This window comes from Hemicordylus capensis, chromosome 15 (genome assembly GCF_027244095.1).
Source record: "Hemicordylus capensis ecotype Gifberg chromosome 15, rHemCap1.1.pri, whole genome shotgun sequence".
NCBI lineage: Eukaryota > Metazoa > Chordata > Lepidosauria > Squamata > Cordylidae > Hemicordylus > Hemicordylus capensis.
Window position 1 is genome coordinate 19,917,057 of NC_069671.1, and position 23,571 is coordinate 19,940,627.

The 23,571-nt window shown below is 52.8% G+C and overlaps 1 protein-coding gene across 8 annotated transcripts in view; it reads right to left on the bottom strand.

The window, feature by feature from the left end:
* The window catches only part of LOC128337906 (mevalonate kinase-like), a 185,308-nt gene that overhangs the window by 48,910 nt on the left and 112,827 nt on the right, over window positions 1-23,571 (bottom strand). The window contains exon 1 of one of the 8 annotated variants that reach the window (XM_053279569.1): window positions 78-321. The exons of the other annotated variants lie outside the window; for them this stretch is intronic. Within the exon in view, the coding sequence (XP_053135544.1) occupies window positions 78-202 (125 nt within the window). The 5' untranslated portion in view covers window positions 203-321. Of the gene's footprint in view, window positions 1-77; window positions 322-23,571 lie in introns of those variants that run through there. 8 annotated transcript variants of the gene reach the window in all.

The window sequence follows — 23,571 nt, forward strand, 5'->3', positions numbered from 1 at the left end:
TGGAGCAACCCTGTCCTAGAAGTTCCAAGACCTGCCTCGTTTCGAGAGCACTTTCCTCCATGCAGGCGGGCTCTTACCTCGAGGCTAGCAAACAAATCCTGCTTTGTGCTCCGTCACTTGCGGTGGTGAGATCCACAAAACACGCCTGGCAGGGCTCTTTCCTTTTCGGATGCCCTGCTGGGGAAGCTCCACTCAGTCCCATCAGCGCATGCCTTTCACCGCCATCTAAAGACACGGCCTGTTCGCTAAATCCTTTCCTGCCTGGTTTTCATGAGTCTCTCCAAAGATAGCCGACAGCGGTTTGCTTTTAAGCCGGGTGTTGCCTCCCCATGCTCCTTTAGACCTACTCTGTTAACAATTGCTTGTAGCGCCCAGATGCTGTACAGTATATCGCGTGGAGAGGTCCAATGTTCCCAGGTGGAGAAGCAATCATTTTTTAAGCAAATGTGGATAAGCAAAACACTCTGCGATCAGCAAGAGAAGCAACCTTCACGCTCGGATTCTTGCAGGCCGGAGGGTCTGCTCTAGAATCAGTCTCTGTCCAGGAAAAAATCAAACCCGGAAAGCTTTGATTTGTCATGTGGAGTCCATGCACAGCCCTGGCTGAACATGAGCATTTGGAAGTGAGGGGTGGCGAGAGAGAGTGTACATTCGACCCAATGGCGACAAGATGCCAAAGATCTCTCCAAGCTCGAGAGAGAAACGTCACCTCACACTCCTGGAGCGGAGCCAGTTGGGTAAAGTTGCACAGATCTATGTTGACTCGCAAGAAGCCGAGACAGATGTCTGATGGAAAATTACAAATGGAATTATAAATTACACCACTGTCAGCAGCCTATTGATTGGGCACCGTCGCTGCGAGAGCCCCGTTCCAAGCAGAAGAGCAGAACCAGCACTATAAATAACCCCATCGAGACACTTCCATGCAGGAGGACCTCAGAGCTCATCTAGCCCAAGAAGAGACGGCCGCCTGGATCGAGCCACCTCTGGGGAGAAGCAGGCAGAGTGCGGCCGATTTAACTCGCAGCAGCGGGGGGGAGATCTTGCCCAGCCCTAGGACTCAAGACCCTTTTCAAGGGGGATGCTGCAGACTGAGCCCAGGGCCTCCCGCAGGCAAACCACGTGGCCCCTTGCTAAGCCGCGGCTTCAATACACGCTCCATACGAGCCCTGTGTCCCTTGCCATGACCCTGGATCCAGGACTCCCCAACCTGGGGATGAACTGGATGCTTCATGGGATGAGCCAGGGTGAGAAGACTCATTGGCCCAGACCCCAGACGACCCCGACACCAGGAAGGCCAGAACAGGGCCCCCCACCCCCACAGCCACAGCACTGCCTTCAGCCTCTGACTTGGAGGAGTCCCTCGAGGGCCCGCCAGCCCAGGAAGAAGCCCCCGCTCCCCAGCACCGCCAGCGTCAGTGCTCGGTTCATCAGGCAAGAACCCTTTAAACAACAAGAGTTTTCCCCCAGGGAAAGGGCGGGGCCAATTCGCTCTATAAAATCCTGAAGATGTTGCTGGGGCAACATCCATCTCAGGCTGCTGTTAGACCCACCTCTCTGGAGCTCTCCCGGGTCCTGACCCTCTTTTCACAGGGAGCTGTCCAAGGACTGTGACAGACCTCAGAGGCCCTGAATTGTCCTGGAAAAAGGTAGCTAGAAACCTAAGCAGCTGCCATATACCGAGTCAGGCCCTTGATGCATCTAGCTCAGTACTGTCTACCCAGACTGGCAGCGGCTTCTCCACGGTTACAGGCAGGAACCTCTCCCCCAGCCCTATCTGGAGATGCTGCCAGGGAGGGAAATGGGGACCTTATCTGCTCTGCCACTGAGTTACAGTCCCCTCCCCTGGGGGGAACATCTTACAGTGCTCACACATGTAGTCTCTATGTGTGCAAACCAGGGCAGACCCTGCTTAGCAAAGGGGGCAATTCATTCCCAGGAACATCCACCCCAAGAGTAACACCCTTCTCCAGCTCATCAGCCTGTTGGTCCATACACACACGCAGATGCGTATCAATCGTCTGTGCTGATGGAGGACTTGAAAGGCGACGCAGCCACCATTTACCCAAACTTCCCGTTTCCAAGCACTTGAACACTTGGCTTCCTGCAGACTTTCCTGACACGTCACTGGCGGCAAAGTGGCTGCCACTTGCCCGGATGGCTTCCATGCCTCACTTTTCAAATGGGGTGTGTGTGTCAGGAGACGCAGCTCCTCACGCTGTTCAGCACGTGAAAGAGAGCAAGCTGCGAGGCCAAGGTGACACCGGCTAGCCAAGATGAGAAGGACAGCTTATCTCCCACTCACTCCCAGAGGCGGCAAAAGGATGAAGCCACAAGCACTTCCTCTGCTCCGACCAACAATGCCAACTCCGTTTGAGCAGGGAAGCAAGCCAACTTAAAAGCCAGCTTGGGGAGGGGGACCGGAAAGGAGCCCCTGAACCCAAAATCCCTGGGTGGCCGGGAATGGGATTAAGCCCCTACTGAAGAAAAGTGGCTTCAAAGGAAGTGGTTCGGTAAAGGAACGCTCTGCTTGCAACGGCAGGAGAAATGTTTGGTTGTTCCGTTTCTTATCCTCTTGCATTTTGTTTGCAAAAACCCTTTAAAGCATTCAAGCGGAAAGAGTTTTAAAATATAACATTTGTCTCAACTTACCCAATCATTGTGCTCAAGTTAGAGAGCTGCATGAATGCAAGCCACAAAGAGTTTGTTGGTCTTATTCTGAGTGGAAGGGCTACTGGGCAGGTTACGAAGCCCATTTCTAAAGGGAGCGTGTCTGAACGAGAACGGGAACTTCTCTGGGGCTGGTGCCATTGGAAAGACCTACGTCTGGGGTGGAGTACAAATACAAAGTAAAACAAACAAACTGAGCGTGCACCTTAAAGTAAAGTGTGCCGATGAGTCAGTGCCGACTCCTGGCGCCCACAGAGCCCGGTGGTTGTCTTGGGTAGAATACAGGAGAGGTTGACCATTGCCTCCTCCCATGCAGTATGAGATGAGGCCTTTCAGCATCTTCCTAGATCGCTGCTGCCTGATATAGAACCATCAGGGATTTGAACCGGCAACCTTCTGCTTGTTAGTCCAGCATTTCCCCACTGCACCACTGAAGGTGAACCTTAGAACAAGTCCCATAATTCTTTGCAACTTGCGAGAGGTTCCTCCACAGAGGAGTTGGTGTGCTAAGGGTTCCCTAAAGCTAAACAGCTTCAATTTAGGCCTCTCCTTTGCAATGTCTCACAGGGGTAGTGGGTGTGCAGGCCAGATAAAGCTCAGTCCTTAAAGGGTGGCCCATGGGGCACTGGCCCCCAATGAAGGCCTCAAGAGCCCCGAATGCTTCCTTCGCCACCTCTCTCCTCCAGGACCTCTCCCAGAAAGGAAAGGCAGACGTGGCTGCTGGCCTCCCCCAACTCTGTGCTGCTCCCCCATTCAGACGTGCTGGGTTGTAATATTAGAGACTTTTAAAAGCATGCGTAATGACTCTTGAGAGGGCTAGGGCCGAGTTTAATTATCGGGAGGGGGGGAGACGACTGGGACCCTGGGTCCTGCATCTTTGTGCCCTAGCAATGCCCCAATAAAACCTCCATGTTCAGGCGCAGCCTACCTCGGAAGCGCTATGGCCTTTCTCCCTGGCTGGCTGGCCACTGCTGGAAAGAGGTGGCCGGGGGCTATCAAGCCCACGGGTGAGATTCAGCAGGCCTTCTTCGGAGCTTCTATCAAACCCACCACCACTCCTCTGACCTTGCCTGGAAACCAAGGCCACCCTCCTCCCCGCTGCTGGTTTCCCTGCCTCTGCCCGGCCGACCCCTCGGCCCCGGAGCAGCGCTCAAAGGGAGCTGTCTCTGCTGAATGGAGCGGCCCATTTTTCACCCACTTTTGTCGGGTGGGGGGGGGCGTTTGGGACCCACCCCGTCTCCCCCGCGTGGGAGAAGGGGCACAAAGGGCCTCCGCAAGGCACCCACCCCTCGACAGGCCCGCCAGCACTGCCTCGGGGAGCCTCGCCCTCGCACGGGGCAGGAGAGGATGGCTCTTTTGAGGGCCGGGCTATTATCCGCCAGAGAAGAAAGGGGCTTCCCAGTCGACAGATGGAGCCCCATTCAGGGCTCCAGGACGCCAGGGGAGGAATGTCTGAACGCAACACTGGCTTCCCACCCCTGCAGCCGCCCGCCTCGCCTAATCGGGTTACGGGGAGGTTGGACGTCCATCACCCCAGCGCTGCTTTGCAACACAAAAGCCCTCCGATGGGTCGAGATTCCCTTACCCAGAGGGGTGGAAATCAATGGGGCTCTTTAGACCAGTCAGGAGAGGGGCAGATGTTGGAGATTACGGCAGACTTTTTAGAGCACATGAAACAGTAACTCTGAGCGCGGCGGTGGGGGGAGCCCTAAATATCCAAGACGCTGGAAGCAAGAGTTACACAGATCTCTTTGTTCAGGCTTTGAATTGGGGGACTTATAAGGAAGGAACAGATGTGGCAGAATGAACAGAACAAGCCTGCTTCCCACGTGCAAGGCCAAGATTCGGAATGGGGCTGAGCTCAGCGGATGGGTATTTGCATACAGAAGGTCCCAGATTCAATCCCTGGTGGCAGCATCGTCTCCGGTTCGGAGAGAGCCCTGCCAGAAACCATGAAGAGCTGCTGCCAGTCAGTGCGGACTATGCTGAGCTAGATGGGCCAAGATGGACTCAGCAGACGGCAGCAGCTTCCTGTGTCCCCAAGAGGAAGACAGATTGCCAAACGAAAAGCAAACGTAAGAAAGCCTCACACACACGGACGCTGGCGTGCTCCCTCTGCACCAACATACAGGAAAAGCCTTCCCATGGAGGAACGGCACGAGCAGTGGAGGCCTTGAAGTCGGGGGAAGACGTCTGGAGGGGTCACAAAAGACGGTCATAAAACCGAACCGTGCGAAAGAGAGAAAACGACGGAGGGACATTTTCCTCTGCCTTACCTAACACTAGAAACTGGGGTCACCCACTGAATCGAGTGGCAAGTAAACGCAGGACAGAAGAGAGCACAGTTCTTCACACACTGTATAATTCATGGATGGAATTTGGTGCCACAAGTGAGACCCGGACTTCACAAGGGGATGCGAGACATTCACAGAGGGTTAGGGTTATGGCTGTGGCTGGTGTATCTCTGATGCTTCCTATTTTGACTGTGAGTCCTTTGGGGAGAGGGGACCATCTTATTTATTTATATCTATGTAAACCGCTGCCAGGACTCTGCAGCACGCTTCACTTTAAACCGCTTGGGGAACTTTTTGCTGAAAAAGTGGCACAGAAGTATTTGTCGTCATCTGTGGGAGCCCCCATGTCCAGAGGCAGTATAGCTCAGAATGCCGAGCGACAGGGGTCAAACAGGAGAGGGGGGGCCCCCTGACATCGGGTGTGGCTTGGTGGCTTCCTGGATGCAGCTGGTGGGTCCCTGTGAGAAAAGGGCAGCTGGGACAGGCAGGCTGAACGCCTCTTCTGCTCACCCCAGGGATCCTGCCACCTTCCCGTTCTGCCTGAGGAACAGCTCTGTGAATCTCAGGAAACTTGCTTATCCAAGTGAATCCAATGGAAAGCACGATCTTCTGCTTTTTTTAAAAGCTTCTCCCACCAGCATTTATATACCGCAGTTCAACAAATGTTCTCGGAGCGGTTTATGGAGAATAATAAATAAGAAGATAAGCTGGCTCCCTGTCCCAAAAGGGCTGAGCCTCTTCCCCCCCCCGCCCCCAAAAAAGACATCACTTCCAGGCCAAGTAATTCCCGATTTCCTCCTTGCACTCCACCGCCTACACGTAGAGAGGTTAAGAAAATGCCGACCTAACCAGAAGCGCAGCAAAGTTAACATTTAACTTGAGAGAAAAAAGGGAAAAGGCTCATTGCAGAAAGGGAAACTGGCGGGCTTTCAGACTTAACTGGAGAGGATCTAAGGCAACCAGCAGATCAGAAAACCGAGGCGTCTCTCCAGATCTCCGTATTTGTTTTACACAAAGGCCGACTTTCTTCCGCGAGGCCCAGATGACAGGCAGAGGAAGGCAAAATGATTAAAAACGCACACCCAAAACAATGCCAAGCGTTCGCCAAAGGATAAGAAAACCGGAGGCATTTCCCCCCACACAGACGCACGGGCCCCCCCCCTCTTTTATGTTTATAGCAATTGTATGAAAATGTACAACATGGAACAGCAACAGCTGACAAATGAGATCAAACAGTCGCGATTTCAAGTTGGCTCCTTCCCGGCTCCTGATTGGCATTAATTGTGAGCGTTTGCAAAGCAGAACAGAGAGCAGCTGACATTAGCTTCAAGCGAACATTTCCCTTCTAATAGTTTTAATGATTACAACGGGAGCCCGTGATCAGCACCGCACATTAAGAACCCGGGAACAGCTGGGCGGGCGGGGGGGGGGGGCGGCTGTGCCGGGATAGTCCCCCCCCCGAATGTGTTGGGGGTGCATGCACACGGACCAACACAAAGCCCGTCTCCTGGGGGGGATGCGCTTGCCGGTTGCATTGGACACCGAGGAGCAGGGGTCCTCAAGCTTGGACCCTCAGATGGCACTGGACTACAACTCCCATCATCCCCTGCCACAGTGGCCAAAGGCCAACCCCAGAGCATGATCTAAGGCTCTCCAGCTGTTCTTAGACTACAACGCCCATCATCCCTATCGGCCGCTGTGGATGGAGGTGACGGGAGTTGTAGTCCAACAGCAGTTTTCGAAGGCCCCGGTTTTGCAGCCCTGATCTAAAGGGACAGGATATGTCCGCCTTGCTGAAGCTAAGGAGGTCTTGGCGTGGTCAATGCCTGGATGGGAGACCCACGTTAGCGGCCTTTGGGGATGGGGCCGTGGCTCAGGGCAGAGCATCTACTTTGCATGCAGAAGGCTGCGGGTTCAATCCCTGGCAGCATCAGCAAATAGGGCTGGGAAGGATCCCTGAGACCTTGGAGAGGCTGCTGCCAGGCAGTGTAGACAATACTGAGCTAGAGGGACCAGGGGCCTGACGCAGCGCAAGGCAGCTTCCCGTGTTGCCTGGAGAGGCCAGGGATGGACCTGGGCCCTTTGGCACGCAACGCTGACGCTCGGCCACTGAGCTGTGGTCCTTCCCCTGGACCGCCAGTCCCTCTAGCTCAGTGCCGCCCGCACTGACTGGCAGCGGCTCTCCAAGGTTTCAGACTCAGGGGTCTCTCCCAGCCCGGCCTGGAGAGGCTGCTGCCAGGGAGTGAACCCGGGAGACCACCTTCTGCGTGCAAAGCAGACACTCTGCCACTGAGCAGCAGCCTCGTCTGCAATGCAGAGGGCTTCCCCAGGGGCATGTCTACAGAAGGTCCCAGGTTCACACCCTGGGCTGGGAGAGACCCCTGCCCGAAGCCTCAGAGAGCTGCTGCCAGTCAGTGCACAGCACTGCACCAAGCTGGATGGACCAAGAGCCTGACTCGGTAGAGGCGGCTTCCCAGGTCCCTACGGGCCTCTTCACCATCTGCCCATGCACGGAACAACCCCACGAAGGCCCTTCTGAGCTTGCCGGGAAGGGAGGCCGAGCCTCAGCCACGAGGGGACCCGTCTTCCCTGGCTGACAGCTTCGAGGGGAGCCACCAATCCAAGACTCCGACTCCATCACAGCCTGGCATGCGGTCCGGGCGGGGGGAGGAGAGAGAGAGAGACAGGTGGCATATGCTCCGGCGACGCTGCCAGCAAAAATCAAGAGCGCCAAGAAAATGTGCCAGCCAACCAAGCAGAGCTGCCCGCTGCAGGAAACGGGGCCAACGGAGCCACTTCCTCCCAGGAATGCGCTCCCCTCCCCTGGACGAGGCGCTGCTCAACCGGGCTTGCAGGGGACACCCCCTCCTCACGGCCTGGAGCCGGCAGGCGCCTCCCCACCCCACGGCTCCCGAGACCGACGCCCAGGCGATTTGCAGGGTCATGACGACTAGCAACTTGCTTTTGTTCAAAACGCAAGCAAGCCGCGGTTCTTGGGACATTCGTGCTGCAGTCAATGCCACACCGAGAGTCTTCTGAACCAAACCGCGCGGCAACCTGGGCCTCGAGAAAGCCACTTGCCAGCTGGGCCGGTGGCCCCAGTCCAAGAGCCAGCAGGACAGCCAGCCCCACACAGCGCTCTCCCGCAAAGGTCTCCTTTCTCCACTGCCGTTCTGGATCCGGTTCCTCCCTCACCCGCAGCAATCAGAGGCTGGGTGTGTGTGTGTGTGTGTGCTCCCCCCACCCCGGTTTCTTCCCCTCCCCACACCGCAGGGCAACTGACAGAAGATCCGCTCCTCTCCTAGGATCTCTGCCTGCCTGCCTGCCAGACACGGATGGATCCGAGGGCAGAGAGGGGCTTGGTCGGTAGCAACCACAAGTCATGGCTGGCTAGTGAGCCGAGCCTGCACTTGGGGGTCCCTGCATCCATTCCTGGCAGCAGCAAACAGCCCCAGGAGCGCTCTGCTTAATGCCCCCAAAGCCCCCTTTCCACAAAGCCTTCGACAGAAACACCCCCAGGCCCCACATCCCACGGTGATTGACTAACAACATACATTCCTGCTCCCTCCTGCTCCCATCTTCCTCAGCTCTGTCCTTGGGTCAGGTTATCAATGGCAAGCCACCCTCTAAAAACATTCGCTAAAGTGCTGGAGCAATAAGCAAACCGAACAGGGTGAGGTCCTTAATTACAATCACAAGACCGACCGGCCATTCCCTCCCTCCCTCCCTCCTCCTCTGGGAGCAGCTGATGTCTGGGGACCCCATTCTGCAAAAGCCTCCCCCACACAGGAGGCAAACCAGAAGACTGAGAGTCAAGGGGGGAGGGGGGGCGGGAACGCGATGCAAAGCAGAGAGTGAAGAAGCGACATAAATCCTGCCCTGAGGCAATCAAGGGATTCACACAACCCAAGGTTGCGACAGAGAACTTTATTAGGGTGGTTTATATCTCCAACATCTTCCAAAAACCTCTCGGTTTTATTGCACAGCCAGAACAGCAGGCTGGGGAGTCAGTGCCCGGAAGCACCTCTTGAAGAGGAAAAGCAAAATAATGCGATAGGGTGGCAACCTAGGGACACAGGAAGCTGCCTCCTACAGAGTCCGAGCCTTGGTCCGCCTAGCTCAGGATTGCCGACACAATCTGGCAGCGGCTTCTCTGAGGCTGCAGACAGGAGTCTTTCTCAGTCCCGTCTTGGAGATGCTGCCAGGGAGGGAACTGGGGACCTCCTGCATGCAAGCTGGCAGGCAGGTGCTCTTCTCAGAGCAGCCCCATCATCCCCTAAGGGGAATATCTTACAGTTCTCATGCCATGCATGTACTCTCCCATTCAAATGCAAGCCAGCGTGGATCCTGCTTAGCAAAGGGGACAATTCATGCTTGCGACCACAAGACCAGTTCTCTTCCCATCTGGGCACAGCTGAGATCCTGACTCGCAAAACTACCATTTCAAAAGAGAAAGGGAGTTGCAAAAGGCAGCCAATAAGGAATAGATCTTGCAAGTTGATTCGTGGGTTTGGTGGGCAGGGGGGGAGTGGAATAAAAGACGTTGCTCCCCTTCCTTTTGCATATGGCGGCACAGATGCGAGCACGATCCATAAAGACTGTTTGCAATTAAACTCCCACTTTGCATGACTTGATTTGTCAGTTATCCAAAACGAGACTGCTCAGTTCAGACGCCGAGGAGTCAAGGGAGTCTTCACGGAAGAGGCTCAGTCAACCTGAGTGCTGGCAGACGGGAGCTCCCTTCCCAGTGCCGGAAGACACTCGAGAAGGGCAGGGGCACGGTTGCCCCGGAGGCCAGAGAGGTTCCGAGTTCGAGAAGGGCTCGGGTCCAAAGGAACTCCCTTTGACATCCTTCCCGGGAACCTCCTCAAACGGAGCAGGCTACGGGAGCGAGGAGGAGGGGCAGCACCACCACCACCGGCTTGTCCACACCCAACTATGGCTTGACATCATTGTGGCTGAACAGACCCACACCTTATATATTTGCTGGAACCGTCCCCCCCGGAACTATTGCCACAAGGTCTGCGCTTTAACAGCTGCAATCTGGCGCTCAGGTTACCACTGGAGGACCCCACAGTAACCTGCAAGCGCCCAAGAGGAAACAGTATGGATAACTGTGTGGGGGGGGGAGCAAATACATAGGAAGCTGCTGTATACCGAGTCAGACCCTTGGTCCATCTAGCCCAGTGTTGTCTGCACTGACTGGCAGCAGCTCTCCCCAGGTTTCAGGCAGGAGTCCCTAACAGTTCCCTCCCCACAAACACAAGCCCATAAAATCCCCCCCCCTCTGATTTCTTATCTCACCCACTGAGGCCTGGCTGGGTCGCTGCTGCTAATTGGGTGGAAGAGCCTTGCTTGTGCAGCTCTAGGAAGCTAAATCAAGGAAGCACGCTTCCCTGCAAACTAATTATATCTCCGGACAGCAGACTCCGGCTTGTCTTCCCATGACTGAGTTAAAAAAATGGTCACTCGCCTTAAGCTTTCATATCTCTGCACCCCACCAATGCCACTAAAACTCAGAATCGCCCCACTGCCAGGGTGGATTTGATTTAAATCAAACTGATTTAAATCACGATTTAAATCACTAGCAGGGTGGATAAAAAAAAAAAAAAATCCGATTTAAATCCAAAAAATCCAATTTAAATCCAAAAAATCAGATTTTTTTTATTTAAATCAGATTTTTTTGACTTAAATCGGATTTTTTTTAATTTTTATCCACCCTGCTAGTGATTTAAATCAGTTTGATTTAAATCAAATCCACCCTGCCCACTGCTTTCTTAGTCTGGAGCCTAGAGCGAGATGCACGGCCACATCAGCGCACCCAGAGTACGATCCGAGAGGACCCCTGCCAAATTCGGGGAAGCAACGGGTTCCCTGCACTACCAGCCCCCAATGCCACCGGTGTTCACTGCCTACTGGATCCCAATTCCAGGCCGACACACACAACCAGCCATGCTGAATCTGCACTTTCCTCCCCCTAATCCCAAGGCAGGCCCTGCTCACAATGAACAGGTCACTCAATCATTTTCGCACAGGAAGAAAATTGCTTTCCAATACACCAAGGCTAGCCCAAGAAATCAAAGAATATAGTTAACCGATACATCAAACCGATCCGTTACGATCGTTGTCGCTGCAGTCTATGCAATCGTTTAATCACAACCTGTGATTGTATCTTAGCTGCACTCACTGCAAATAATGCTATTTTTTCATTCAAGTTTTTGTATGAACAACAACTGTATATAGGACAATGCAGTCCGTCAGCACAGGAGTTCGCAAGCCTGGATTCCCAGATGATGCTGGATCACAGCGTCCACTATATCACCGAGGTTCAACAGCATCTGAGGCCACCCTCCCACCCCGCGTTAAATGAGATCGGTATAACTTCTTGAACAATTCCAGTAAATAAAGATAAATGTTGGACCAGAGGGCAAATGAGCTACTGATATCCCAATATTCATTCCACGTAAACCAACTATAGATAAAATGTGCATTCTGATCTTTATTTTACTTTTACATTATCTGGTTAACTTGGACATCACTGCCTAATTACACAACTTAAATCTTCCCAATCAGAAACTGAAAAGATTGAGACAATAATAATGGAGAAGGAGAGGAGAGCTGGTCTTGCGGTAGCAAGCAGGACTTGTCCCCTTAGCTAAGCAGGGTCTGCCTTGGTTGCATATGAAAGGGAGACTTGATGTGTGAGCACTGGAAGATACTCAGGTGATGGGGGGGTGGATATTCCCTAGCTGTGCCATCCATGAAATCTTATACATAAGATTTCAATTTGTATTTAATTAGTGATGTTTTCTTGTGAGCTGCCCAGAGTTGCAAGTTTGCGGCGGGATATAAATATGTCAAATAAATAATAAATAATACACTGACCGGCAGCAGCTCTCTGTGGTTTCAGGCAGGAGTCTTTCCCAGCCTTACCTGGAAATGCTGCCATGGACTGAACCGGGAAGCTTCTGCGTGCAAAGCAGATGCCCTTCCACTGAACTCTGGCCCCAAGCAGAACATCTTACAGCAGACAGGCTTACAGGTAGCCACCCATCTGAATGCAAACCAAGGCAGACCATGCTTAGCAAAGATGACAATTCATACTCGCTACCACAAGACCACCTAATGGTGCAGCAGGGAAATGGCTTGACTAGCAAGCCAGTGGTTGCGGCTTCGAATGCCCGCTGGTATGTTTTCCACCTATCTCGGGCAGCAGCGATATAGGAAGAGGCTGAAAGGCCTCATCTCATACTGTGCGGGAGATGGCAATGGTAAAACCCCCTCCTGTATTCTACCAATGACAACCACAAGGCTCTCTGGGCACCAGGAGTTGACGCCGAGTCGACGGCACACTTTACCGTAAGACCAGCTCTCTTCCCAGGTCTGTCATAATCTTTCAAAACTTAATCAGAATATTCTCTGCCGGGAAAAACACATTTATATTAATATAACTGTTATACATCTAATATTAAGTTTGACTTGAATTGGTCTTCCTGTGTGGCTTGATAAGCCACCATATAATGCGTCTCCTTTCACAACAAAACCATCCTGAATATGCAACGCTGCCTCACCGACCCTGGGCCCATCCAGCTCAGCATGTCTCCAGAGTTTCAGGCAGGGCTCTTCCCCAGTTCTATCAGTCAGGGATCAAACCCGACACCTTCTGCGTGCAAAGCAGGTGTGTTTCCTGGAGTTACAGGCCTCCCTTGCAGAAGTCCGAATTTTTGGATGACCCTGCCGTTTCTGGGCCAAACCCACACCCAAGACTGCCTCGAGAGGCTTGAGATGGACACCAATGGGGTTTTTATGGATATTTCAATCTGGTTTTTATGTTTTAACTGTTAAATTCTTGGTTTGTTTGTGTGTTGTGTTGTAAACCACCTAGAGACCTTGGTAGTGGGCGGTATACAAATTTATTAAATAAATGAATGAATGAAATCCTCATTAAGACACTGGCACAGCTAAACAAATCAACTGCCTCATTTGCCAAGCAGATGAAGATTCAACTGGGATGAATAGAGATGTTCTTCAATACTCTACCTCTGGATATCTGAGTCTAGGCACCACGGTTAAATTTCTAGGTGCTACAGCTCCCTGGTGCCTGGGATTTGTAGAGCCCCGACTTAAACAACAGTAATTCTGCAACTGGCAGAACTCCTGCAAAATATGCATCAACTGTTAACTTTGCATTGTTCATTCCACTAGTTGTGGGGGAATTCTAGAAACTACCAACCCCGAAGCCCTCCCCAAACACAGTCTCCCATCTTCTGTTGTCCTTTCGTTTGTTCATTGCATTACCAGCATATATAACACTGTTTTAAAGGCAATTTATCTCAGGAAATGGACGCAGCTGGCACATCAACCAAAGATGATAGAAGGCACTCGTGACCACTGCCTCAACCTGGAACAGCAGAGAGAGGTTTGGATACAAAAGTACTCCCACATAGCATGTCTGTTGGGGGAGCATATCCCAGTCCAGAACAGGTAGTTCAAAATTGCCTCTTGAGTTCCGACCCGCACAATAAGTACCTCCTTCCTATTTGGATTCCGTCTTTCTGTTATCCCTCATCCATCCCATTACCGCCTCCAGGCTGGCATTCAGGGAGGAATGGCTTTTCCTGATGACACTGACATGAAGAAACAGATTTGGGTGTCATCAGCATACTGTGACACCTTGCACCAAATCTCCTGATGATCTCTCCCAGCAGCCGCATGTAGATATTAACAAGAATTGGAGGTTGCACTCAGCCTTTGCCTAATTCCTATATCCACTGCCACGAAGACTAAACATGTTTGTTTGCCTGCTGAGTAATCTCAGGAAAAAGAACTGCCCAGTCAGTTACCTGTCTGGGCCCCACGGAATGCCAGCTGCCTGAACACAGCAGCCCCTTGCTAGCTTCGCGCATGCAGTAGCAAGGTGTCTCTTGCACCACTGCTGCAAGCAAGGGGGAAATCAAGGGCGCCTGGAGGTGCGAGCCAGCTAAGCCCCTCCACTGGAAGGTATTAAAGCTTTATTAGCGTTGGTTACCAACAACAAAGCCGGCTTTACTTCTAGCTGGAGGGCATTCTTCTCCGGGAAACATGGCCGACAGAAGGCACATGGTTAAAACAAAAGGCCTTTAAACGAGAGGAACCAGAATTTCTGAGCAAGGAGAGAAAAAGATGTTCTCCCAGGGCCACACAAGGAGGAGGGCGGCTGGCCTTGTGGCAGCAAGCGTGAACAGTCCCCTTTGCTAAGCAGGGCCTCCCCTGGATTGCATTTGAATGGGAGACAACATGTAGGAGCACTGTAAGATACTCACTCCCCTTAGGGGATGGGGCCGCTCTGGGAAGAGCACCTGCTTGCATGCATGCAGAAGTTCCCAAGTTCCCTCCCTGGCAGTATCTCCAAGACAGGGCTGAGAGAGACTCCTGCCTGCAACCTCGGAGAAGCTGCTGCCAGTCTGTGAAGACAATACTGAGCTAGATGGACCAGGGGTCTGACTCGGCAGAAGGCAGCCTTCTCTGATCCTGTGAGGAGGAACCCTTTTGCAGAGCTTCACCTCCACACGACCCATTTTGTACTCCACTTCCCAGCTCTGGTGCAGCTGGCAACGCAGCCCTCGAGAACTACCCTGACAAGGCAGGACAGGCTGAGAGACTGCAAGTAGTTCAAGGCCGAGCAGCAAGTTCCCTGGCTCAGCAGGGACTTGAGCTGAGGTCTCCCTGGTCCAAGCCCCCAGGATGACACAGCCAGGCTGGCATGCTGGAAACGCAGGTCAGAAGAGCTTGGCGTGCACCAGTCACCATGAGGTTTCTGAAGCCATCCCAGGACCTTCTGCATGCAAAGCAGGAACGCGGCCTCTGAGCTACGGCCCTATCCATTTAACGTAATGTTGACTACAACTCCCAGAATCCCCAGCTGCAATGGCTTTTGCTTGGGGATTCTGGGAGTTGTAGTCATCAACACCTGGGAATCCGTTAGAGGAAACACTGCACAGCTCCCCCTTCCCAATAGCTAAACCCTTCTGGGGACCCCACAAGCAGGACCAGAAGGCAAGAGCCACCCCCCCCTCACGGTTTATCCACCAGCACTCAGAAATATACTGCCTCTAAGCATGGAAGTTCCTGTTTAGATCAGAGCTGTTTAACTTCAGCCCTCCTGCAGATGTTGGCCTACAATTCCCATAACCCCTTAATATTGGTCACTGTCGCTGGGAATTGTGGGAGTTGCAGCTGGGGGGGGGGGGCAAGTTGAGCAGGCCTGGTTTAGAGGACCAGTCATCAATAGCCCTCTCCGCCTCCTCACCAATCCATCTATTCCCCTCTTAATAAGTGAGAGTTTAGCCCTCTGCTTCCCACTCGCAAGGGCTAGTGCAGGATACGAACCCGGGTCCTCTCCCAACTGAATCCATCAGGCCTCCAGCCTCAGGTTTTCCGGAGCACGCACAAGGACGTATCACAGCTGCAATCCTGATTTCAGCCCCACTTGCCCCTCCCTGTTCAGTCACATGAAAGAGGGAAGAGCCTTCAATTTGGACACCACCAGAAAACACAACTCCTTCTCGCACGCTCAACAAGATGCAACAGGCGGAGGGAAGGAATTAATCTGGACTCCAGGCAGGCCATTCTGCAGCAGGGAATGCCGGCATCCTCAGTCCCAACTGGGCTTCTTGTGGGTGGGGGCATGAAGGGAGGGGGCCCCTGGCACGGCTAGCATTTTAGGGTTAAAACACTGATATTGTCTCTCTCTCTCTCTGGCAAGAGGCGTCTGGAGGGCGATAAAAAATTCCCAGCAGGCTCTTGTCAGTTTCAGGTCATTAACTCGTTTTTATTGGACGCCTTGTTTACAGCCAGCCATAAAGAGATGCGTTTGTGTGCCTCTCTAGCAAAAAGCTACAGCGAGACCCTGAAAAAAAGGCAAGGGGGGGGGAGAGAGAGAGAATATAAATAAATAAATAAATAAGTGCCCTGAGACACGGAGGGGGAGGGGACGGGGACGGGCTGCATTCGTGATTTCCGGCTCCAAGATCTCATCTCTGGCACAGACAGCCGCAGGAGGAGAGCCAGTTGGGCCGGCCTCTTCCCACCTCCACCTCAACCCCTTCAGCGGCCGGTCGCTGTGACACGCTGGCAAAGAAAGCAGGAGCCGGCAAAGCCTCCTTCTTGAGTCTCGGCCCTTCCCAAGGAGGTTCCATCAAAGCGGAGCCGCCGAGTTCAAAAGCCTGGGGTGGGCAAGTCAAGACCGCCTGCGCCGGTGCATCCGGGCACACCTTTTGATCTTCTGAGTGAGAGGATTTTGGTGCTGCGGCATCACTGCCATCGGCAAATGACGAGACCATCTCCCCCTGTGTTCAAGACGCAAACTCTCTTCCACGTCCATCAACTTCTCATTAATATTGGGTTTGCATAAGGGGCAAGCCAGTTTGGAATTAAAATGTGTGGGTGCTAAAAACCTAGAAGCATGTAAAGGGAAGCAGGCTGCAGTCCCCTGCCCCCAGGGGCTCACAATCTGAATTTCATCTGTGGAGGGATTGAAAAGACAAGCCGGAGATAGAGCAGCCATGAATGATGGAAGGCGGGCCTACATGGAATGAATGTGAGCAAGCAGGGTTACATGTATGCAATTTTCTGCGCGGATTAGGACCAAGGGGCTAAGCCAAAGGCCAGACAGAATAAGCAGGCTTTGACCTGCAAACCGCCCGTTTCAAAGGCTCACCTGGGCCACTGTGCGAAACAGGATGCTGGACTAGATGGGCCTCCTTGGGCCTGATCCAGCAGGGCTCTTCTTATGTTCTTATGAGACAAAGCAGCTTCTTAAAAACAGTGCAGCCAGTAACATAGCACAGAACATTTCCAAATCCTAAACATGTATTGCTTCACAAAAAAGCTGATTAGTAACGTAACTACTACTACTACTACTTATTATTATTATTTACATTTTATATCCATCCCGCTCTTCCTCCAAGGAGCCCAGAGCGGTGTACTACATACTTGAGTTTCTCTTTCACAACAACCCTGTGAAGTAGATTTGGCTGAGAGAGAAGTGACTGGCCCAGAGTCACCCAGCAAGTCTCATGGCTGAATGGGGAGCTTCAACGTTTAATTACATTTTTTCAAGTGACTACCCCTAAGAAATATCTGCCTACCTGAGACACCACTTTGGGGGCATGTTAAGATGAGCACATTACAGTTTCCATTGCCTTTGCTTTCCTTTGTTGTTTAAACAATGCAAGGGAATTGCATCCTGTTGGATTGTTTTTAAAATATTTACTAGTATTTACAAAATATTGCAAATACAAGTAAGATCTGAGCATAAATTTGTTTGAAGACGTCACATAAGCCACATTGCGTGCGCTTCACTGATTTTTCTTTTTCCTAAGCAAAATTTAACCCGGGGACTTTTGGCTCCCAGGACTACCTTTGAGATATTTCTACAGCCCATGAAACTGACACGGCTTAATTCTAGGAAAGTCCACACCACCAAGCTTAGCTTCCCCACACAAAACCCAAGTCACCAGGGCCAACACTCAGAAGTTCCCTTTCGGAAAAGCAAGACCTGCCGCTCCAAAAATCCACCCCCATAACTGGCCCTACTAGCCATTGGCTAGTGGTACAGGAATAGAGTTGGAGAGGCAGCCGGGAAGAGTCCTCCTGCCCCACCGCCTGACCTTGCCTGACCTTACTTGTCCCTTGTTTGCTAGATGAGGCAATCGTTTAGGCACAACCCTCCAGGGCATATTCTTAGCTTCCTGGCCACATGGGATTCCATACAGCAAGGACACATGCTGGACAAGCTACAGCCAGCGAGCAGCCCAGAACCCTCCAAACCAATTCGCAGCAGGCCTGCAGACCAAAGAATCCGAGGCTTTCTCGAGATCTGTTCCAGCACAGCCTCCAGCTCCCTACTGCCCCTCTTACGTCCACACCTGAACGGTGAGCCCCTCAGGGCAGGGACCGGCCCTCTCACCCCTGCCACGTATTTTGGATGACACTACTATGTAAACAACAATAAATCGGAAATGAACTTCATGCTTACGGTGGGGTGCTCAGGAGTCCCCCTGCTGCATCCCTGCATGAGTTGCCATGCTGAGTGTGAGTGTGCCAGCGATGAGGAAAAGTGATTTTGATGCGGCTCTGTAGGGGGAGAGCCATTGGGTAATCCCACCAGATCCAACACAGGGCAGAATTCTCCACCCCCAGCCGAGGCCGACTGGAAGGAAGGAAAACCCGCACAGGGATTCAGGCAGAGACAAGGGTGGGGGGGAGGAATATACTGGAACACAAGAGCTGTAAATTCATTCCCGGCTGCACGCTAGCAAATCTCTCACATGGATTAGCTCTGGATTAGAAAACCGAGAGTCAAGGGGTGCAATCTTGTTTTCCCACCTCCCGACACCTGGGAAAAGCACTTTCGCACTCTGGGTCAGACAAAGCCCCGATTCAGTCCTGAGCTCACTTACCTGTGAGCAAAGCGGGCATTGAAGGCAGTGAGGCTCCATTCAGGCCCTCGTTTAATCTCAGACATTTAGAACAGATGCTGGCCTGCAAAAGGTCCCAGGTTCAAGCCTTCGGGCCCTGGTGCCTGGTAGGGCTGGGAAAAACCCTTCTCTGCTGGACACCCTGGAGAGCCCATGCCGGTCAGGAAGAGGCCACCCCGGGCAGGGCAAGACTAACAGCGTGGCTCTTCACAGCTTCTTCGGCTTTGCTGCAGAATATATTTCATCGGCACTTTCACGCCAGGCAGACAGCAGCCCAAAGCAGGCCTAGCATCCCCCTCGGCTCCATGCAGATTTCCCCGCTTTCTATTTTTTAAGAGGACATTGTGAGGCAGCTTTCAAAGGATGTCAGCAGGCTGATAATTATGGAGGACATCTCCTCGGGAGATAAGCGATTACCGGGGACACAAGTCACTTAGCAACCGAGTGCTGCCCCGGAGTGCCAGGCGCTGACCGGCCGGCCATCCCCCCCCCCCCCCCCGCCCAGTTCTGCGCAGCACCAGGCAAACACAAACAGAGATAGGGAGCCGCACAATAGCTCTTGACACGCAAATAGGTTAACATAATAAAGCCAGCTTTAGCCGGCTCACTCGAGGGAGAGGAAAGCAATTCGCCCGGCAAGCAGGAGGTAATAAAGAAGGGCTTTTGTTGCAGCCTTGCCGACAGGAATCACTGTTGATTGAATTACCTTGCCCGAATATTAGCTTTTCCCAAAGAATGTGCCAGGCAGGAGAGAAAAGAGAAATGTCCTTTTCTCCGTCTTCCTTGGCTTGGCCTGCACAGAAAGGCCTTCCTGGGCAATTTGTCATCTCTCTCTGACATAGCAGGGTGTCCAGAGAGTGGGGCCTTTTCTAGAGGCATAATGAAGAGGCCGGTGGCCTTCTCCTCAAGGCAGAGCCGTCTGCACAGGGGGAAGACGTGGCCTCTAATTGCCTCTTCTCAGGGAAGGCCAACTGTGGCGATTCCGCGGCAAGAGGGCACTCGGAAGTGTGCGTTCCCAAGGCAAGATGTCCCAAATTCCTGCTGAAACCAGGTGCTCAGAAGTAAAACACAGAAAGGCTGGACTGACAGGAGGCCTGCTTCCCACTTCCGGTTTCCTCAGCCCTAAGGACTAGCAGCTCAGGGTTCTAAGAGGAAAAAGGAGGACCTGCCATATCCAAACAAGAAACCAAGCACGCACTGCTCCAGGAGATGCGTATCTTAGGCTGCAACAGAGGAGCTGACCTTCAGGCATTTTCCTGCACATCAACAATAGCCTGGAAATAAAATCTAAGGTCAAGGTGTTCAGCCCACACAAGGAAGAGAAAATACCTCCGACCAGGGTTTGCAAGTCCCAGGCCTCAGGAAGCCACAGCAGCTAGAAATCGAACTGGGGCACTTAGGCTAGGGTGTTAGCTTTTAAAAAATCTTTACCCCTCAGGCATCCAGTTTCTGTTCCAAGTGTAAAGGGGATAAAGAGATGCCCGCTTATTCCTTCCCAGCCGCACAACGTCCATCACCAAGCGCAGTAATTTTGGAAAGTGCCCACTGCCTGGCTTCTCAATGTTTGGGCAGGCTCCTAGATTCAGAGGAAGTTTGTCAAAGCCTGCCTACCACTTTCCTAAGACTGCCAAGTGAAACTGTGCTCGGGTGGGGGTCCAGGCCCCACACGCCCTTGGGGCAGCAAACACAAAGGCAGCATCACCGCACACAGGACCCGTGTAAGAGTCACAGAGGCAAAAACAATTGACCCATCAGGACGGTGATCCTAAAACCAATGCAGCGGCTGAGCTGGACTCTGCAACCCCCTTGCAAAGTTGAGCAGGCCTTGGCCTGGATGGGAGGCCACCTGAGAGCCCCCACGTCCATCGCCTTGAATCCACGATGGGAGGAAGGTGGGATATATGTGCGGTTAATGAGCAAAGCATCGACTGAGCTGACTCAAGCCGGTCCTAACCAAATTACATCTGCTGGGGTCAGACGCTGTGAAGCGCACACTTTGAACAGGCATTTTAATAAGTGAGGTTATTAGGATTACGCTTAGGATGGTACGTTGCATTCCACTGTGAAGGCCTCCTTAGAGGCAGGATACTTTTTCCCAAATAAAAACAAACACTGGCACAGCAACCCAAGTTGCAACAATTTAGGGAAACATTTTGATGACTTTGCACCTGCCACCCTGGATGCTTCACAGAAATCAGGCCTTCGCCGAATTGCATTCATAAAATAAGCTCTACGCTCAACCTGCAGCAGAGGGCTCCTTAAGAAACAGGCGGAGACTCCTTTGAAATACCGAGGAATCCTTTAAAAACACATATACATCCTGAGGAAAGCCTTTCCCGGTCCGGGAATCTCCACGTTGTCCAACCAGGTTGCACCATGAATGGATTATGGATGCACAAGACCACCAGAGGTGTGGCCTCCTCAGGAGCAAGACTCTTCAGGGGCACACCCTTCCAATGACCTCACAGCCCCACACTGCCCAGTTCCGTGGGAAAGACCCACATCCTTGCCACCATTCAGAGCTGGCTCCTAGCAGCGGGGGCAAAAAACGCAGAAAGCAAACCTTCCCCACGCCCCCTGCGGCTGCAGACACAGCAGCCAGCCTTAGGCAAAGACTCACACTCACTCCTCATTCTCCTTTGCCTCTCCCCACCTCCCTTTGCTACCGCCCCTCAATGAAACTACATTGCTGGATCAGGCCAAGCACTCTCTTTTCAACAGCAGACAGCCTGACACTTCTGGGAACTCCACCAGCAGAGCACGGAAGCAACACCCTGCTCTTATTTGATCCTCAGCTACTGATATTTAGAGGTACACGGCCTCTGAATATGGTGGTTCAGCTTAGCTTTCATGAAGCTGTCACTAGTAGACCTCTCCAGTTCCTTGCATTTGTATATTCCTCATTTAAAGCCACTGGGGCCACAGGCCATTACCTTGTGGCAAGGAGTTCCTCGAGCTCAAGTATGTGCAGGTCAACAGACTGCAATGACATCAGGGCAGGGGCTGGACTTTGCACGCAAATCTGCATGCAAAGCAACTGGTACTTGGTCGACGCATAAATGTGTTCCTAACCAAGAGCACAACCTGAATCTGCCCGGCGTCACCAAATATCCCAGCACAGAGCAATGCAGCAGGTGGTCCAGGCTGAGTGCCGTTGGGGGCAGCTCAAGGAAGAGGGTGCAATGCATCTAGGGCTTTAAATAATCCTCTGACATCCAAGGAACCTCCTAGCACTGGGCAGGCCAAAGTCCTGTCCCTACCCAAAGCAGGACAGTAGGGCTCAGGAAATCCACTAGTCTACTTGGCAGTGACGAGCAAGGTCCCCACACAGCGGGAGGAGCCACCACCTGGCTGCAGGTGCCCACTTGGGCTCTGCCTTCCACGGGTGGGCGCCGCCCCCCGACTCCGCTCGGGGCTCCCAGACAGAGCTCTGCAGCTGCCGCCGTGGCCCCTTTAAGGCCTCCTGCCTGAATTCCCTGGCTTAATTCGCCAGATGCCTCCAGCCTCGGGATTACGATGCTCTCCGGGTGAACGGCTTCTTTGTAAGAGACACTAAAGCAGCCTCTGCTCCTTCTGCCGCTCAGCCAGATCGGGGAGAGGTTACTGCGCTCATCCGCTGTCATGTGAAAAGAGTCGAGAACAGCTTAAGGGGGGGGGGCGCGGGGGGGCGTGCGCTCTGCAAGCCACACATGCTCGCTGAAATTTAACTCTTGCACAGCCTCTGCTGGGACCCCTCAATGCCGTCCCAATCAGCAGGCCACACGGATTTCTTTCTTTTTTTAAAAGCACCACACACACACACACACACTTCTTTTGCACGCTGGTTTTATCCGGAAGAGCAGGACCGGAGAGAGCTGGCAGCCGGAGAAGGGGTGCCTGGTGAGGCAGAGCCTCCACTTGCGCCTTCCTTCCTTGCTGCCTCCGCCCCAGAAGCCCTCTCGGCCCCCCCAGTCCATCCTTCAACACGAGCCAAGCAAGCAACCCTCATGGCACCACCCAGCAGCTAAGATTACAGACTGCCGGCTCAAGGGCAGATGCGGTCTCCTAACAAGGAAATTAATTAGCGTTCTTAATAATGCCACCACCTGCCGCTGCCCCAAACGCAAACAAAAGTGCACGTAGCGCAAAGTCTCCTGACTAAAACGGGACCCTTCTCGGACAAGAACGGATGCAAGAACATCAGAGGGGTGCCTGCTGGCCGAGGCCACGGCATTTGGCTTCCCGCCTCCGGGAAGCCCACAGACAGGCCGTGAAGGTGGCGGCTTCCCCTGTTCTTTGTCACAATTGGAAGGTAGACTGCCTCCAAACCTGGAGGTTTAACTCTTGGTGGATAAAGAACTGCTTCTAAGCCTATCCGCTATAAATTTCTCTTATCCTCCACATAGGTCAGAAAAGCACTGCTGGGTAAGATCCAAGACCTCTACAGACCAGCATCTCATTGAGAACCAAGTGATGGGGGCATAAGGGGGGTGGGGTGGGGAGCTGACAAATGCTCTGTCTTATCTGGCAGGAGTTGCCTTAAGCTTACAAGAACTTAAGATAGTTTTGTCAGACCAGACCTCAGTGGGTCCACCGAGCCCGGCATCCTTTCCGCCCCCACAGCAGTCAACCAGATGCCCCAATTAAAAAAAAAAAAAAAAAAAACAGACACCCCACTAGCAGGGCAGGGGAAGCAATTACAGCCATCTCTTGCTTCCTGTCTCCAATTTCTGGTCTTCAGATAGACTGCCAGCATGCATGGAGGCTCCACCAGCCACAGACACAAATACTTCCCTTGCAAACTGCGGCCAGATTCAAAACTCTGCCTATTTGTCATATGGTGCATCAAACTCCCCCTCTGCAGAACCCAGGATTTACAGTAGATGCCAAGAATCAGTAACAAAAAACAAACGGGAGAGAGCTGTGGAGGCTCCCCTCGCTGTCAGCAGACTGTGTGTCAGCCACAGCCACCCTTTTCATTCAGAGCAGTCATGCTGTTTTTCAGAATTAGAAGCAGTGGATCAAAGACCCACACACACACACACCCCGCCCCACGGGCTGCCTGCTCTAATGGCATGGGGGTGGCGGGGTGACAGACAAGCTCCATCTGGCTACAGAGAGCCCAGTTATCCAGCCGGTCACCCACACCACCAGGACACGGGTCCCCA